The sequence below is a fragment of the Panthera tigris genome, chromosome E1 (genome assembly GCF_018350195.1).
Source record: "Panthera tigris isolate Pti1 chromosome E1, P.tigris_Pti1_mat1.1, whole genome shotgun sequence".
Taxonomy (NCBI): domain Eukaryota; kingdom Metazoa; phylum Chordata; class Mammalia; order Carnivora; family Felidae; genus Panthera; species Panthera tigris.
This window is the reverse complement of record NC_056673.1, coordinates 54,497,016-54,515,664: the sequence shown is the minus strand read 5'-3', so window position 1 is coordinate 54,515,664 and position 18,649 is coordinate 54,497,016. Positions and strand designations below refer to the sequence as shown.

General features: G+C 49.0%; 1 protein-coding gene across 3 annotated transcripts; it reads left to right on the top strand.

The window, feature by feature from the left end:
* The first annotated feature begins 1,794 nt into the window (after positions 1-1,794).
* Positions 1,795-16,749, top strand: LOC102961981 (CMRF35-like molecule 7). 3 transcript variants are annotated; one of them, XM_042967762.1, is made up of 4 exons: positions 1,795-2,740; positions 9,515-9,844; positions 11,049-11,136; positions 15,975-16,749. In XM_042967762.1, the coding sequence occupies exons 1-4, from the start codon at positions 2,704-2,706 to the stop codon at positions 16,039-16,041; spliced, it is 522 nt and encodes a 173-aa protein (XP_042823696.1). In that variant the 5' UTR covers positions 1,795-2,703; the 3' UTR covers positions 16,042-16,749. The 3 variants fall into 3 exon arrangements, with proteins under 3 accessions (XP_042823696.1, XP_007091282.1, XP_015397119.1); XM_007091220.3 differs by lacking the exon at positions 15,975-16,749 and adding an exon at positions 11,948-12,943 and having other exon boundaries at positions 1,797-2,740; XM_015541633.2 differs by lacking the exon at positions 15,975-16,749 and having other exon boundaries at positions 1,799-2,740; positions 10,862-11,587.
* Positions 16,750-18,649: the final 1,900 nt, after the last annotated feature.

Below are 18,649 nucleotides of genomic sequence, written 5' to 3'. Positions count from 1 at the left end.
CAAACCGTGAGATCATGACGTGTGTCGAAACCAGGAGTCAGGCGCTTAACCAACTGAGCCACCCAGGTGACTCTCCAACATATTAAAAAAAAAAAAAAAAAAAAAAAAAGCCAAATCACATTATAGAAGTTGTTATTTTTATTGTTGTTATTGAGTTGCATGAACTCTTTATATATTTGGTATATTAACCCCTTATCTGATATATGACTTGCAAATATTTTCTCCCATTCTTTTGGCTATCTTTTCATTTTATTGATTGTTTCTTTTGCTGTGCACAAGACTCTAATATGAGGGGCGCCTGGGTGGCTCAGTTGGTTAAGCATCCAACTCATCACGAACATGCACACTTATCTTGATGAGTGTGTCGACCTAGTCCTTATGTGAATCCCCCCACTTTTGTCAGAGCAGGATTGTGTTTCAGTGGCTCAGAGCTGTATCCACAGAAGAGTGCCTGGCACTTGGTGGGACCTTCACAGTTAGGTGTGGACTTGGTAAATAACGAGGGCGCAGGACCAAGAGAGACACACCCCATTCCTTAGCGCCACCACCCCCCCACCCCCGCCCTTGTGGTCTAGAAATCAGCCAGGTGTCATAAGTCTCTTGGTTTCAGCTCAGGTCCTGATATCACAGTTGATGAGTTCAAACCCCGAGTCAGGCTCTGTGCTAACAGTGTGGATCCTGCTTGGGATTCTGTTTCTCTCTCTCTCTCTGCTCCTCCCCCACTCACACATGCTCTCTCTCAAAATAAATAAACAAACATTTAAAAAACAAGCAAGTTTTTAATATGCAGCCCAGTCCTACTTATTATTAATTTTTGCTTTTGTTGCTTGTGTTTTTGATGTCATTTTGATGTCATTTCCAAAACTCTGTGCCAAGACCAACGTCAAGATGCTTTTTTCCCTGTTTCCGCCTAAGAGTTTTACAGTTTCAGGTGTTACATTTAAGTCTGAATCAACATTTGGAGTCAGCATTTGTGAGGGGTCCAAGTCCGTTGTTCTGCACGTGGTTCTCCAGTTTTCCCATCACCATTTCTTGAGCAGACTCTTCTTCCCCCCTTGGCCACTCTTGGCTCCCTTGTCAAAGGTTAGTTGACTTTACATGTGGGGAGCTATTTGTGGGCTTTCAATTCTGATCTAGAGGTTTTTATGCCGGTACCATACTGTTTTGATTACTGTAGATCGGTAATATGCTGTGTGTCACTACAGGACTGAGCCTTCTTCTTCTCTCAGCCTTTCCGAATGTGCCCCAGACCCCAGGACTTCCAGGAAGACCTTCTCTCTCCACAGCTGGCTCTGGACACCTGGGAAGAAATACCTTCATCTGTTCCCCAAAGTTGTTCTTCAAGGGGCACCCGGGTGGCTCAGTCAGTAAGCATCTAACCTTGGCTCAGGTCATGATCTCATGGTCTGTGAGTTCAAGCCCCATGTCGGGCTCTGGGCCAACAGCTCAGAGCCTGGAGCCTGCTTCAGATTCTGTGTCCCCCTCTCCTGCTCACGCTGTGTCTCTGTCTCAGAAATAAAATAAACATTAAAAAAAATTTTTTTAAGTTTAAAAATTTAAAAAAAGGGAGGGGGGTGTCTCAGTGGCTCAGTTTGTTGAGTGTCTGACTTCAGCTCAGGTGACAATCTTGCGTTTGTGGGTTCAAGCCCCATGTCGAGCTCTGTGCTGACAGCTCAGAACCTGGAGCCTGCTTTGGATTCTGCGTCTTCCTCTCTTTCTGCCCCTCCCTTTCTTGTGCTCTGTCTCGCAAAAAATACAACAAACGTTAAAAAAAATTAAAAAAAAAACACAAAGCTGTTCTTTAAGAGTTTTAGCTACTGGGTTATAAATCAAGATCCCAATTAAATTAGGTCAGGTTAAGGCTAGAATTTGCTTTATTACTAATTAGAGAACCCAGTTCACCAGCCTTCTCTCAGCCTCCTGCCCTAGGCTTATTATGTCTGACTGCCTATCTAGCATCTAAAGCTTTACCCGGGGCACTAATAATAATGTAGAGTGCTAGCCCCATCCCAGGATTGTGTCCTCAAAACTTTGCATGCCTTTTCTCACTTAATTCCTATAACAACTCTTGCGAGCCCAGTTTACAGATACAAAAACTGAGGCTCAGAAAGGCTCAATAGGTTGTCTGTGGCCACACAGCTTGTAAGCGGTGCTTGGGGTTAAAGCCCAGGTCTGTCTGATCCTATAGCCTGCACTTTTATGCCCTTGGTTGTAATGCCTGAGCAAATGCATCTCTAAGTGCACCAAGGTTGCTCACCTGACACCTGAGTGGGAAGGAGGCTCTGCTCCCCGCTGCTGGGACCCACTGCTGTGGTAGAGAAATGTTTCTGGAGCTGACATGCAGGCTATTGTACCCCTTGGGCCCTAAGCCCAATGGGTCCGATGCATCCTGCTGAGACCCTTCTGCAGAAACACATCGTCCTGCCCCTCCTCACTCTGCACAGCCCTGTCTCCTCTTTCCTACGTAGTGGGGACTTCCGTGCCCTGTGATCTGGCCCTTCTAAGAAATTGCACCCAGTTTGCTGAATAATTAAAAGCAGGAAATACTCTATAAAAGGAAGTGAATAGGTAAGAAACTCAAAGGCGGTCCAGTCAAACAAAGTGCAAGCTGGGGCTCCGGCAGAGCTCTGAGAGTCCAGCTGGGATCCGAGTGTGAGCTCCGGTTGTGGATCCAGAGGGACAAGGAGCCCGAGAGGCAGGACCATGCTGCTGCCGCTAGTTCTTCTTCTCAGCCTCCCAGGTGAGCGCGGCTGGGGCCCTGGGGACTTCGTACTATTAGGGCAGGGCAGGGGATGGATAGCGACCCCAGGCTGAAGGGGAAGTGTCATATCTGGAGAAATGAGAAGTGGCTCTTTTTCATTTATTCAGCAAAAGCATACTGGGGTCTTACTCTGTGCCAGGCATACTCCAGGCCCTGAGGAAGTGAAGGGAAAAGGGAAACAGGGCTGGCCATTAAAAAGAGGACCCCATGGGATGCCTGGGTGGCTCAGTTGGCTAAGCGTCCGACTTTGGCTAGGTCATGATCTCATGGTTCGTGAGTTCGAGCCCCGCGTTGGGCTCTGTGCTGACAGCTCAGAGCCTGGAGCTGCTTCTGATTCTGTGTCTCCCTCTCTTTCTGCCCCTCCCCTGCTCATGCTCTGTCTCTCTCCCTCTCAAAAATAAATAAACATTAAAAAAAATTAAAAAGAGGACCATACAGACAGCATCCGTTTGATGAACCTTGAAGAAAGGGATCAACCCTTCAAGCAGAGAAGGGAGAAGAGCATTCCAGGGAGAGGGGAGTGCTTGGCCAAGACATGGAGGCTTGAGAAAGGATGGGGCACTCGTGGGCTGAGGGCCCACAGTGGGCAGGGGGCCCATAGTGGGCAGGGGGCCATGGGGTGACTGGTTGGTCGTGAGGTTGGAAACACACAAGACAAGATTACGAAGGCCCTTGGAGGCCAGGCCTAGGAATCAAGCCTTTCAAAGAGAAAATTGCTCAGGAACCCAGGTGGGAGATGGGAGATGGGTTGTGTATCTTTTCCTCCTTGGAAAGCCACTGCACACCGAAAAGACATTAGGGACAGTTCAGAGGTTTACAGAACAGATGCTCTGTGTGTGGGTCACACAGTCTTCTCTCTGGGCCAGGAGACTGACCATCTGGCAAAACAGACTGGTCCACAGGGATCCCCCAAAAAGGGCATAGCTAGGGAGTGGGGAGACTGGAGTTCCAGTCCTGACAGGGGCATGTGACACGAGCAAGTCCCTCATTGCTCTAAGACCTGGATTTCTGGTGTGAATGAAAGTCCCTGAAGCCCTTCCTAGCTGTAACATTGTGGGACCCTGTTATTCGGATCAGATATAAATAGATGAGGGCTGTGGTCATTCTCGAATTATTGCCACCATTGTTGATTTTATCAATGATGAGGAAGCCCATGATAATGCCTGCAGATGGGTGGGGAGGGCAGCAGCTTCTCTGTGACTTTTACGCTCCTTAGGCGGGACTCCAAATGTCCCAGAATTCCCAAAGAACAGCAATTCAGAATGCCTGCATCTCCCCCAGGACTCTACCTGTGCATTTGAGTTCAGAGACCCCCATCTGCTCCTCTCTTAATCCCAACATCCAGCTCAGCAGGAGGCCAAGGGTAAGGGTGAGCTGCCTGGGCTCCCACACACAACATACACACAGTGGAGTCAGATGCACAACACCCCCATTCACATCTGTGCTCTCACACACTCATACAGAGTTAGACACACACTCACGTGCACACACAGGCTCACATACAATAAGCCACACACACTGTCTTCTCCTCCAGACGAAGGCTGAGAGGCACAGTGGCTGCTCTGACTTGGGCAGGCCGGGTGCCGCAGAGACAAGACAGGGTGTCCCTCATCCTCCTCCAACTCTGCAAGTTAATGAGGGAAGGGAGTGAAGTAGTCAATGATGCAAGAAAAGCCACCCCACTAGCAAATGGCCATTAGACACTCTGGGGTTACTTCTGTGAAACAAAGAATGAATGTGGATGGGCTGAGGTCAGAATGACCCAACTTCCAGTAGGACATTCTTGTCTGTTCAGTTTTGTGGTCCTGCAGCAACCTAGAGGAGAAGGCAGGGTGCTGGCACAGATGGGTGCTCAGTAAGCATCTGCACGTAGAAGCAGAGAACCACAGACCTGTAGCCCAGAAATTACTCTTTGGAGCCTGAGCTGGTGCAGTTGCAAGGGGACCCCAGCAGGGACACCTGCCCCATCATTGCAGGGCAAGGTGGGCTCAACCCCCTCTGCACATCCCACACCCACGTGAGCCCCTCTGCTCTGAGCCCTGCCCTTGGCTGCCTTTGGCCCATTTTGTGTCATTTGTCACTTGCTATCAACCCAGAGAGCAACTGTTTTCTCGATTTTGACACAAGACTATTCACCAAGGATTATGCATATGGGGCAAACTTCCCTGAGGGATTGACATGAAGGGAGAGAATTTCCATCTCAGAGTCAGGGATAGGAAAAATGGAGATTCAAACAGTTTAGGGTTTGAAAACCCATCGGTCCCACTCCCGAGTCCTCCTCTGAGCTGACTGCTGGCTGTCCTTCCTTCACACCAACTCTCGACAAAACACAAAGACTTGATGAGTGGTTCTGCCCATCGCGGGCTGTGCTTATAAAAGCCTCCCACATATTTCTTTTTATTTTATTTTGTTTTTAAAAATTTCTTCATGTTTATTTACTTTTGAGAGACAGAGACAGAGCACAAGTGGGGGAGGGACAGAGAGAGGGAGACGCAGAATCCAAAGCAGACTCCAGGCTTTGAGTCATCAGCACAGAGCCCGACGCAGGGCTCGAACCCACAAATGGTGAGATCATGACCTGAGCGCAAGTCAGATGCTTAACCGACTGAGCCACCCAAGCGTGCTGCACATATTTCTTTTTAAAACAAGCCCAGTCACGTTATGAATGCTTTACTGACAGATTAAATTAACAAAGCTATGGTCAATGACACTTCGGTTTTGAAGGAGTGGCATCTCTCTTCCACTCTTCCATCTCTCTTCTTTGATTGTTGGCAAATACCATCTACAATGAGTCTTGGCTTTGGACTGTAGCTATATTGTTGATGTCTGACCATTTCTGCTGACTTTTTTTTAATATGTATTTATTTTTGAGAGAGAGAGAGAGAGAGGGCATGAGCGAGGGAGGAGCAGAGAGAGAGGGAGACACAGAATCTGAAGCAGGCTCCAGGCTCTGAGCTGTCAACACAGAGCCTGATGCGGGGCTCAAACCCACTAACCATGAGATCATGACCAGACACTTAACCAACTGAGCCACACAGGTGCCCTTTCTGCTGACTCTTGCATTTGATTTTAATTTACATCATTGGTGTCCCTTAGCAACCTTTTTCCTAATTGAGTTCTTCTGCTTATTACCATTTTTTCTTAGTTGTTTTGTTAGTGATGTTGTAAACATTCTCACGTAATAGAAATGTATGATTTAGAAAGTGACATTCTGGGGGCGCCTGGGTGGCTCAGTTGGTTAAGTGTCCGACTTCAGCTCAGGTCATGATCTCATGGTTCGTGGGTTCGAGCCCCGCATCGGGCTCTGTGCTGACAGAACCCAGAGCCTGGAGCCTGCTTCGGGTTCTGTGTCTCCCTCTCTCTGTGTCCCTCCCCTGCTCATATTCTGTCTGTCTCTCTCTCTCTCTCTCAAAAATAAATAAACTTAAAAAAAAGGGAAGTGAAATTCTGCCCTCCACCCCAATTTCAGCACTGACCACTGATAAAAGTTTACAACAACTATTGTCCTGTTTTTTTTTCCTACACATGCCAGAATCGAATGATTCTGTCCAAAGATCTTGATGTCCAGGTTCTTTGTAAAAACAATCATAAACTTGGGACACTTGGGTGGCTCAGTCAGTTGAGCATCCAACTTCAGCTCAGGTCATGATCTTACCATTCGTGGGTTCGAGCCCCACATTACGCTCTGTGCTGACAGCTCAGAGTCTGGAGCCTGCTTCGGATTCTGTGTCTCCCTCTCTCTCTCTGCCCCTCCCCTGCTCACACTCTGTCTCTGTCTCTGTCTCTCCCATCTACATAGATATAGATGTAGATGTACACTGAGTCTGTCTGTGTCCCTCTCTCTCAAAATCTCTGCTCCTCAGTGTCCTAGTGAGGGAGACAGTGAGAGAGGCTGGTAATGGTAACAAAATACCAGTGCAGCATCCAGGTTCCTATAAAGGCATGGGAGCCACGGGACGAAGCAGTTCTGGTTGGGAAAGGGAACAAGGTGACCAGTAGGCAGGCTGGGCTTGGAGAAGGGTTTCCAGATGGAAGAAAGGATGTGAGCAGTGACATGGCCCCTGAGAAGGGTCAGAGAAGAGAAAATTGGGGGCATCAGGCTATAAGGTCCAGTGGAGGCAAGGAGGGGTAGGAAACAGTGGTGGACAGAGAACTTGGATCTAAATGGAAGAAAGAAAAAAAATTGAATGCCCAACTAAAGAGTTTTAAATCATCCTGAGACAGTGGCAAGTGGTTGCAGAAGAGATCATGAGATCTGCTCATGACAAGTGCTGCTGAGGACGGGATGGGGACAGTTTTAGCACATGACTCCAGCAGTGATATGCAGAAGGCACTGGAGAAGGGGGTGCAGTGGAGAAATCTTGCTGGATACCACAGCCATGATCTAGGCACCAGATGAGCTCCTGACTTGGTGACAGTCTCTCACTGGTGAGGCAAACTCCGAAAGATGGTCTGTGGTTTGACATGTACCTGAGTGTTACAACAACCTGCAGAATGGAAAGTACCACAGCCATTTTGCAAACCAAGAAGCAATACCCAGGGAAGTTAAGTAGCTTGCCCAAGATTTCCCAAGTAGCGTGCGGTAGACGTGTCTTTCTGTGTCCACATTCACTCCCTTTCTGCCGTGTCATGCTGTCATCACGAACGGAGGGGAGGAAAGAAGAGAATCATTTTGAGAAACATTTTTGAGGCAGAGTTGACTAACTTGTTTACCAACCAGTTGTAGAGGGAAAAGGGAAGGACAGGACTAATGAAGATGCCAAGATCTCCTTCAAGTGCGTTAGTGGCGCAATTGTTTTTTTTTTTTAATTTTTTAATGTTTATTTTTGAAAGAGAGAGAGAAGCAGAGTATGAGTGGGGTGGGGGGGCAGAGAGAGAGGGAGACACAGAATCTGAAGCAGGTTTCTGGCTCTGAGCTGTCAGCACAGAACCCAGTGTGGGGCTGGAACTCACGAACCATGAGATCATGACCCAAACCAAAGTCGGACACTTAACCAACTGAGCCACCAAGGCTCCCTGAAATACAGTTGGTTTGAAAAGCATAGATAGAGCTCATTCTACTGATGGAATACTACTTTTATTTCCAAAGGCTGCTGTAACAAATTACCACAAACTTAGTGGCTTGAAATGACAACATTTACTATCTTGCAGTTCTGAAAGTCAGAAGTCCAAAATAGTCTGACTGGCTGAAATCAAGTTGTAGGCAAAGCTGGAGTCCCTCCAGAGGTCCTGGAGAAGAATCCTCTTTCTCACCTTGTTCAGCTTTGAGAGGCTGCCTACATTCTTTGGCTTATGATCCTTTTGTCTTCCCTCAAAGCCAGCAATGTAGCATCTTCCGATCTCCCCCTGACTCTGACACCCTCGTTTTCATCTTATAAGGACCTTGGTGACGACCTCAGACCCAACTGAATAATGCAGGATAATCGCCCTACCTCAAGGCTGATAACTTAATCACATCTGCAAATTCCCTTTGGCCCTGTAAGGTGACATATTCACACATTCTTAGGATTAGGACATCAACGTCTTTGGTGGGGCATAATTCTGCCAACCACAAATGCAAACCTCAAGTGACCTAAAATAGCATCAGGGAGAAGGTTCGAGGTGTGAAGAGGTTCACCTACCACAGACCTGACTCCTTCTGCCCCATGCAGACGCCCCCACCTCCCTGTCCTGGCCCTGAGGCTCTCCATCTAAGACAGTCAGGAGAGGCTTCCATTGTGTTCCTCTGTTTCTCTGTGATTGTTCACGTCCATGTGACCAAGGCACAAGTGATCATTGCCAAGGACAAAGAGTGTCTGTCCAGCCACATATGGTCAGCTTAGCTGGCTCAGTCCCCAGAGCAGAAGAATACCCTTTGCACTTGTGCTTGTCCTTAACCCGTCCCACTCCCAGTTGACCTTTGCTAGCATGCTATGTGAGCCCTCCACTAGAAAAAAGAAACACTGAAGAAGACCAAGTTCCAGGTGGATTTAGTTCTGTGACTATTGATTTTGAGGTAGAGATGTATAGTGTGTGTCTGGAAATGGTAGACTGGAGCTAAGGGGAGAATTTGGGCCACAAACATGGGATTTGGGGGACCATCAGCATATTGACAGTAACTGAAATCATAGAAATGGGGAATCCCTCCATGGGGGTGTAATAAAGTGGGACAACATGAGACCTGGAGAGGGGACCCTGGGCTACTGCCAAGGTGTTCTCAGACTGGATCACACTGACTCACAACAACTGACTTGGGGCCTCTCTTTCGAGCTGTGTGGCCGTTGACATTGCCTCGATTGTCTGAAACCAGCCAGGGTGGGAATAGTTACATTACAGAAATTGGAAAAATGCTACAGACAGAGATTTTCTCCCCCAGAGGCCTAGTTGTTAAGTATTTATTTACCAACACACCACTGTCTGCACCAAGATTTAAAGAGGGAAGAAGAGAAATCAGCAGAGGCCTCTGAGATGAGCAGTCAGAGAAGGAAGAGGTTAAATGAGGGCTGAGTTGAGAAGACCAGGAAAGACAGTGTCAGAGGTTTGGGAGTTTTGTTGCTGTGAGCAGGGCCATGAGATGAGGGACCCAAGAGGCCGGGACATTGTCACCAAGAGAGCTGACAGGGAAGCTGGATGGAGGAGGTGGATGTTCAGGGTGAGCCAGGGCGTGGCCCAGAAGGCGAGGACCCTGGATCAGTCCTTGGACACCAGCCTGGGGCCACTTGAGCCCATGGAGCTCAGGTAGCAGAAGATGTATCTTGGGATTCTGTCTTCTAGGTTGCCTCTCCATCCAAGGCCCAGAGTCCGTGAGGGGCTTAGAGGGCGGATCTGTGACTGTGCGGTGTGACTATCAACCAAGATGGGATACCTATAGGAAGTGGTGGTGTCGTGGAGCATACTGGGAGTTGTGCAGGATCCTCGTTCAAACCACAGGATCACAGCTAGAAGTGAAGGGAGACCGTGTGTCCATTGGGGACAACCGGAGTCACCACTTCCTCACAGTGACCATGGAGAAAGTCAGGCAAGATGACACAGACACTTACTGGTGCGGCATCAGCAAGAGTGGACCTGACCTCGGGGCACCTATCAGAGTGACCATTGAGCCAGGTGAGAACTTTCTCATGTACACAGTGAGGCCCTCGTGTTCAGGACAGAAAGATTGAGGTTCCTCCTGCCCGAGGGCAGAAGGAAAATAGTTGAGTGCCTGAGAACAGCGTCTCCATCACCATCTGAGGTTCCCTGAGGCATCCAGCTGATGCAGGGCAGGGCTGGCCAGCATTGGGGTGGGGGTGGGGACGTGGACCCCGCCTTCGATGCCCACAGCCCAGGCCTGCTTTCCTGTGGACCGGAAAGCCCTGGCAGCCCCACATTCTCCCATCAGAGTTCTGGCTTGACCTTGGATGCCCGCAGACATTACTCTAGGAAATGGTCACTCTCTGACAGTCACACTCCAGACCCGCCATTACACAGAGAGGAGAAGGGGAGACACCTGGGGAAGCCCAGAGGGCCCCAGCACTGAACCCCAGGAGCTTGGCCAATCCATAGTGGCTGTGGGACCCCAGTCACTCTCTTCTCTATTTTTTCCTGGCTGCATAAGAGGGAGCAGAGAGTTAGAGGGACCCAGAAAGGGGCTGGTGTAACAGTGGATGCTTTAAGGCAAAAGGAAGGCTTTGGCCATTAAGCTAATGTCACGGGACCCCTCTGGCAGTCCTGGGGTCTCCTCAGGCCTGGGACTCAACTAAAAAAAACAGGTCATGGTGACTCAGGAATCCATGACCAAGTAGGCCACCATAAATCGTCTTCATAGTGCCTCATGAAGATGTTTAACTTATTACAACCATTGCTCACGAATGAACCAGAATGTGCCCTCTGGTTCACCAGTCCTCCAAAGTCCTCCTCCTCCTTACCACCCAAATAACTGGGGCACCTCACTTCTGGAACCACCTGTCCTTGAGCCCAGCTCAGGCCCCACTTGAGAGAAAAGACCAGGGACCTGCCCCCAGCCAAGAGTCCCACCTAAGAGGGATAAGCGGAGAGAAGGTGGAAAGATTTATCTCTCTCCCCCCAAGCAAGTGCAGTGCTTCTTCTTATTTCGTTTTTATTTCTTCTTGTCACACTTTAAAGTGATGGAAAGCAACTATGCTGCAATTCTGAAGACTCAGCAGCAAGGGAGAAGCATGGGGACTGTATCCAGAGACGCAATGCCCAGTGCAGGGGCAGGGCAGCTCCCGGGGAGGGCTAGCAGGGCACTAGCCGCGCACGAGTGCCCTGTCTGTGCCCATAACTTGTGACTGACTCTGCCCGTGTCTAGAGGGAACACTTCTGACCACCTTGGCGAGCATGCTATCCAGGAGAACCACCAATGGCCATGCAGGGGTATCGTCTGTCTCCTACAGCAGGTGAGTGGCTGCCGTCCTTACCCACCCCTACTTGGGGCCTCTCCTACTCTGCTTCTGTGCCCTCACATGATGCCAGAGCCGCCACAGCCAAGGTCAAGGCCCAAAGTGTCCCCCTCCATTGCTCCTGCCCATCTCACTCCTCACCCCTGTCTCCCCATGCCAGCCCTCCCCGGGAAGCCACTCTGTAGAATCTTTTTCTCTATAAACATCATCTGCCCATTTAGTTGTCAACAAAAAAAGCCTGATGACCTAGTGCGTGCCACTACATAGCGAAGTCACAGAAGCAGGCACACAGCCTGTTGTGAGGGACCCTACTGTGCCAAGAGGCACTCTGGAAAAGGGGAGCCACAAAAAGGACGATTAGAAAGGAACACGAGCCCCTGGGGCACCTGGGTGGCTCAGTCAGTTAAGCATCAGACTTTTGCTCAGATCGTGATCTCGTGGTTCGTGTGCTGACAGCTCAGAGCTTGGAGCCTGCTTCGCATTCTGTTTCCCTCTTCCCTCTGCCCTTCCCTGCTCTAGCTCTGTGTGTCTCTCTCTCAAAAAATAAATGTTAAAAAAATTTTTAATAAAGAAAAAAGAAAGGAAGGTGGACCCAGAACAAAGAAAAACCAAAAAGTTGAAGTTACTTCTGAGATGCCCTTGTGGTTGGGCCATTAAGGTTCATGGCAGCCTTCAGAGTAGGGCTGCGGGGCTTGGCCAGAGTAGGGTCACAGGCTTGGCTGGGCTGGCTAGTGCCCACTGTGTCAGGGAAGCAAGCGTGACAGCACCTGGGGTGCCTGGGGCCTGATCGCTCTGTCCCCTCTTGCAGGAACCGCTACATCCTTCTGGTGTTCGTGAAGGTGCCCATCTTGCTCATACTGGTTGGTGTTGTCCTTTGGTTGAAGGGCCTCAGTAACGACAGTCTGTCTACATGAACTTGTCCTTGATCTTCTCACCAAAGACACAGCCGCTCAGAAAGACGGATGAACAGAACCTTCTGACCCCTGGACCCCATTTCCAGAGGAGACGTGGGCTGTGGAAGAAATACCTCTGAGTCCTTAGGACGCGGTCACTGAGGCTGGGTGTGCTAAGGTGAAGCCGGGCACCCTCTTTGCTCGGCACAGCTCAGGGACAGAGCACAGGGCCCTCCTGGGGAGTCAGGGGGTGCCAGAGAGCCAGCACCTGTTCCATTCCTGCAGGCAGCAAATGCCCCTGCCCCATGGGGCTCATGGTCAGAGCTGCTGGCCTGGAGCCCAAGCCCTGTCTTCCCTGACACCAGCTCAGCACATTTTATGTCCAGACTTCTGGTTTATAGTGTTGTTTCTTAAGTCAGGTTGGGTTCGGATGACTTGTGCCCATGAGAACCCTGACAGATGCCCGTGCACACACACACACACACACACACACACACACACACACAGATGGTGGGCTCCTGGTTCTGGGGCATAGCCCCTCTACCCTGGGAGGACACCACTCTGACAGCCCAGCAGAAGAGGGACCAGGAGTCTCTTTGGGCCTAGCTCCAGTGCCGGCCTTCCTTCACCTCCACCCCCCATCTTCTTCCTCTGTCCTGGCTCCCCAGGGCTCCCTGCCCTTCACCCCTCCAGGCCTGGGGCTTCCTGGGTGCTGCCTCTGTTCCTCAGGGCTGCTGGGCCTCAGAAACTACCTCAAGGTTGGGGAGGGCATTCAGGAAAACTGTCTGAGGGAAGTGATGTTGCCTCTCCTAAATGATGATGTGTAAATAATCTTAATAATTAATTTGTTTAAATAATATTAATGATTAAAAATGTCTAAGATAGGGTGCCTGGCTGGCTCAGTCAGTGGAGTGTGCAACTCTTGATCTCAGGGTTGTGAGTTCAAGCCCCATGCTGGTTGTAGAGATTACTTAAAAATAAAATGGACGCCTGGGTGGCTCAGTCGGTTAAGCGTCCGACTTCGGCTCATGTCACGATCTCACGGTCTGTGAGTTCGAGCCCCGCGTCAGGCTCTGGGCTGGTGGCTCAGAGCCTGGAGCCTGCTTCCGATTCTGTGTCTCCCTCTCTCTCTGCCCCTCCCCCATTCATGCTCTGTCTCTCTCTGTCTCAAAAATAAATAAACGTTAAAAAATAAAATGGTGAAGGGGCACCTGGGTAGCTCAGTTGGTTAAGCATCTGACTCTTGGTTTCAGTTCAGGTCATGATCTCACAGTTTGTGAGTCTGAGCCTTACGTCAGGCTCTGTGCTGACAGTGCGGAGCCTGGTTGGGATTCTCTCTCTCTCTCTCTCTCTCTCTCTGCTTTACCCTGCACTCTCTCTCTCAAAATAAATAAATAAACAAAAAATATCCACCATCAGCAAATTTCAAATATACTGCACAGTATTATTAACTATAGTCTTCATACTATACATTAGAGCCCAGAATTTATCTTAAAACTAAAAGTTTGTGCCCTCTGAGCAACATCTCACCATTTTCCCCATGCCTCAGCTCTTGGTTCTATGAGGAATATTTCCCTCTGAACACCTAGGCGACTTGTCCACCCTGCCCTTTGTCCTAATAAGTAGGCCCTGGTTCTCAGCCTCAGGAGGCCACAAGAAGATGCCTCACCAGTGGGTAAAGGAGAAGCGAATTCCTGTGCCCAGCCTGGAAGCTGGGAAAAACCCCCATCCACTGGGAAGCTATAGTGCCTTCCCTTTGCCCTTCAGCCAATGAAAAACCTTCTCCCACTTGATGCTTGGTTTGGAGCTCTGGTCAGTGGTGGGCCTGAAATTCCACTGTGCCCAGAGAAGACAGACTTTGAGTCAGACTAAGACCCATTGAGTCACTCTTTTGGGGACCAAGGTCCACAGTCCACCAGCTCCAAAGGTCCACCTTTGTGAAAACTTCCCTGGATCCAGCCTCCTCAAGATGCAACCAGATTCAGGTGACAACCAGCTCTTGGGGGGCAAGGCCAGCTGGCCCAAAAGGGTACAAGTCTACTGACAGTTGCTGCCCTGATGCCAGCTTTTCGCATAGTGTCTTACTGTTGATATTCAACAACCTCTATGTCTTTGTGAAGATTCTGTGGTTGGATTGCTACTCTCAGGACTTCATCCAAGAGAATGCATTGGAGTAGGCATCTGTTGTCTGTCCTGAACACCTCCCCCCCACCACACACACACACACACACACACACACACACACACATTTCTGGGAACCCCTTTGGTTCCCATGAAAACTGTCAAGCAAAACTTGTCTCTTACACCCACTGTCCAGGGTACAGAGAAAGACAGAAATTATAAATTAGGTACTGGGGCCGGGGAGCATTTTCCAGCAAATGTGTTTCCACTAGGAGCCGGGTGCCAAGGCCCCCATGCCCTTAAACAGCTCTAGACTGGCACAGTTCCTCATGTGTTCGCTTTAGCACGTGTTGTAACCCAGAGTTAGCGGAGACAGAGAAGTGGAGAGCACAGGGACACATTGCTCTTCTAAGAAGGAAACACGGCTGGGGCGCCTAGGGGGCTCAGTCAGTTCAGAGCCTGACTCTTGATTTTGGCTCAGCTCATGATCTCATGGTTTGTGGGTTTGAGCCCTGCATCAGTCTCTGCTGGCATTGTGGAGTTGCTTGGGATTCTCTCTCTCTCTCTCTCTCTCTCTCTCTCTCTCTCTTCTCTCTCTCTCTGCCTCTCCCTCTCCCTCTCTCTCTCAGAATAAAAAATAAACTTAACAATGTATATATTTTGAGGCACCTGGGTGGCTCAGTCTGGTTAGGCATCTGACTTTGGCTCGGGTCATGATCTTGGGAATCGTGAGTTCGAACCCCGTGTGAGGCTCTGTGCTAACAGCTCAGCGCCTGGAGGCTGCTTCGGATTCTGTGTCTCATTCTCTCTCTGCCTCTCAAAAATAAATAAACTTTAACAAAATTAAAAAAAAACAATATATGTATCTATATTTTAAAAGTATGTTAGAAAAAAAAGAAAGAAACACAACTTCTCCTTCCCCATGAGTCTCCTTCTCGTGGGTCCTTACTTCTTTTTTTTTTTTCTCTCTCTCTCTCTCTGGAGGGTCTGTACTTCTGAGGAGCTTTGCAACCACAGAGGAAGTTCACCAAGAACAGGGTGAAGCTGGTCAGGGCAGGAGAAGCTGTGGCAGCCCCACCCAGAAAGGACACCACAGTGGGAAGGGCCCTGCCAGCACCTGGGGCATTGGGTTTGTTCTGTTTGATGCCAGATATGTCCTGAATGGTGTTTTCTTTTCTTCCTTTTTTTCCCAGTATTTTTCAATGCTTATTTATTTTTGAGAGAGAGAGAGAGAGAGAGAGAGAGAGAGACATTGCACAAGCAAGGGAGGGACAGAGAGAGAGGGAGACAGAGAATCCGAAACAGGCTCCAAGCTCTGAGCTGTCACCACAGAGCCTGACGTGGAGCTCGAACTCACGAACCATGAGATCATGACCTGAGTCAAAGTCAGATGCTTAACCGACTGAGCCACCCAGGTACCCCCTGAATGATATTTTCTTAACCAATGAGGCTAAAGGATGAAGTTTCTAGCACTTTCCCTGCCTGGCCTCTGAAGCATCTCTCCCTACAGCTCACCGGTCTGGCTTGTTCAACCTGCTTTGGGCTTCCAGATCCTCATGGCTGGTCTCCTTATGTGCCCCCTGGGCCCCAGCCTGGCTGTCTGGGAGTCAAGTCTCCACCCAGAATGGGGTCCAGATTCAGCCCCAACAGCTCTCCTGGGCTCCTCCTAAACCCATGCTGTGGAGGCTAACAGCGAAGAGGCCTTGGGGCTGGGCTTCCTCTGGGCACCACTGTCTCATCTCATCTTGCTGGAAGGGGACTCTGAATTCCTCCACTCCAGGTCCTAATTTGCTGGTCATCTTTCTTCAAATCTTTTCTTAGCTTAGGAACATCAGACCCACAGCCCCCTGCCCACGTCCTGCTCTGCCAGCTCCAACGGAGTTCATGAATCACCCTTGAATCTGTGCAGCCCCAAGACTGGGGCCAACTCATCATGGCCAGGACAGAAGGTGTTCTGAGGGTGGAGGTCAGCCTCAGTCCCCGAGAGATGGGACCACCGTGCAGTGGGGAGCTGCAAAGATGACTTTGGGGGAATGAGGGCCAAGGCTACTGTTCCCGCTGAAAACATGGGTCTGGGGCCAGGTCTGATCCTCACGCCCTCATTTATTCATCCACTCATTCACTCATTCATTCATTCATTCATACATTCAACAAATGCAACTAAATTACCTACTGACTCCAGGCACCGTTTTCAGGGCACATTGACTATTGTATGAATGAAGGGAGCCCCCCCCCCCCAGATGTCTCCTCCTGTACATTTGGCTTGAAATGCAAGAACCTGACCTCATATCAATTGCCCCCCTTTTATTACTGAATAAAAAGGTTTCAGGTGACAAGGTAAATCATGGGTTCTCCTCTGGCAGCCACCATTGGAGATGATTTAGAAAGCACAGCTCGGGATTCAAACAGTAATGAGATACTACTACCCACCTACTAGAATAGCCAAAATCCAAAACATCCACAACACTAAATGCTGGTGATGGTGTGGAGCTATAGGAACCCTCATTCATTGCTGGCGGGAATGCTCATGGATTTTTATAGCAGTTTTATTCTCTTTTGTTTTCGATATTTATTTATTTATTTATTTATTTTGAGAGAGACAGAGACAGCATGAGTGGGGGAGGGGCAGAGAGAGGGAGAAAGAGAGGGTCCCAAGCAGGCTCTGTGTTGCCAGCACAGAGCCTGACATGGGGCTCGAACCCTCGAAACTGTGAGATCATGACCTGAACCGAAACTGAGAGTCAAACACCCAAGAGCCCCAGTAAGTCTCAAATTCTAAAGCAACTATGGAGGCCGCCCCTCCTTCCTCTGGCTGACCCTGACCCTCCTCTGGAGTGGGACCTAGCCTCACTTGCCCCCAGGCTCCTGGGTCTCCCTCCACCTTTGAGGAGCTCTGAGGGGTGACACAGACCACATCTGATTCCCAAAGCTTCTGTCACTGGAACCCTCAGCACATCATCTAGGATACCAGAAACACTAGCCGCGTCATCAGCCAGTCATCTGGTATACCCACTCACCATGTCTGCCACTTGCAACAAGAAAATAAGAAGCTAGAGGAGGCTGCATTTAGAATGAACCAGAAGCTTACCAACAGGTTTTAACAAGTTACCAAGAAATGTCGACCAGGATAAGAGGGAAGGAAGACAACTCTAGTTCAGGCACAATGAATAACAGATACCTGAAGACAGGAAGTTGGGAGGGAGACATCATAGGGTGATGGTTAACATGATGGCATCTGAAACTGGACAGACCTGAGTTCACGCCCCAGCTCTGTTGTTTTCTTGCCTGCCATCTCGGACCTTTTGCTTTCACTAACCATCAATTTCCTCACCTAGAAAATGGGGATGAGCACAGATCCTGTCTCACAAAGCAATCATGACCACGGGGATTAAAGAACACCCTGTAGGCCAAGCGTTAGCTCAGAGCTCTCAGTCCACTCTTGGAAGTGCTTGGGGAAGTCAGTGAGAAACCAGGACCACTCAGGCTCTTTGAGACATCTTTCCAGGCAGATAAGAGAGGAGACCAGAAGTTCTGGGCGATGGGACAGCTCCCTCAGGACACTAGCTCCTCACAGAGGACACAAAGTAACACTAAATTACCTGAAAGCAGACCAGAAAGGACCTGGAAAGGGACTCATAAAAGAGTTTATCTGGTTTGGCAGGTAAAGCAAAGTACATTAAAAAAAAATTCTTCTTGGGAATGCAAGCTGGTGCAGCCACTCTGGAAAACAGTATGGATGTTCCTCAAAAAACTAAAAATAGAACTACCCTACGACCCAGCAATTGCACTACTAGGCCTTTATCCATGGGATACAGTGTGCTAGTTCAGAGGGACACATACACCCCCATGTTTATGGCAGCACTATCAATAACGAAAGTATGGAAAGGGCCCAAATGTCCATCAAGGGATGAATAGATAAAGAAGATGTGGTGTATACACACACACACACACACACACACACACACACACAATGGAGTATTACTCGGCAATCAAAAAGAATGAAATATTTCCATTTGCAACTACATGGATGGAACTGAAGGGTATTATGCTAAGAGAAATTAGTCAGAGAAAGACAAAAATCATGACTTCACTCCTATGAGGACTTTAAGAGACAGAACAGATGAACATAAGGGAAGGGAAACAAAAATAATATAAGAACAGGGAGGGGGACAAAACAGAAGAGACTCATAAATATGGAGAACAAACTGAAGGTTGCTGGAGGGGTTGTGGGAGGGGGGAGGGGCTAAATGGGTAAGGGGCGTTAAGGAATCTACTCCTGAAATCATTGTTGCACCATATGCTAACTAACTTGGATGTAAATTTTAAAAAATAAAACTAAAAAAAATTCTTCTGAAAAACATGAAATTAAATAAATTCTTCTGTGCTAAGTTGGTCCCCAAGATAAAGCTGAATTCCTGGGAATTCACTATGTGGTTTAAACCTGGGTTTTACTGAAAGAGCCACTTCCTTTTTAAGAAGGAATTAACGGTTTGGAT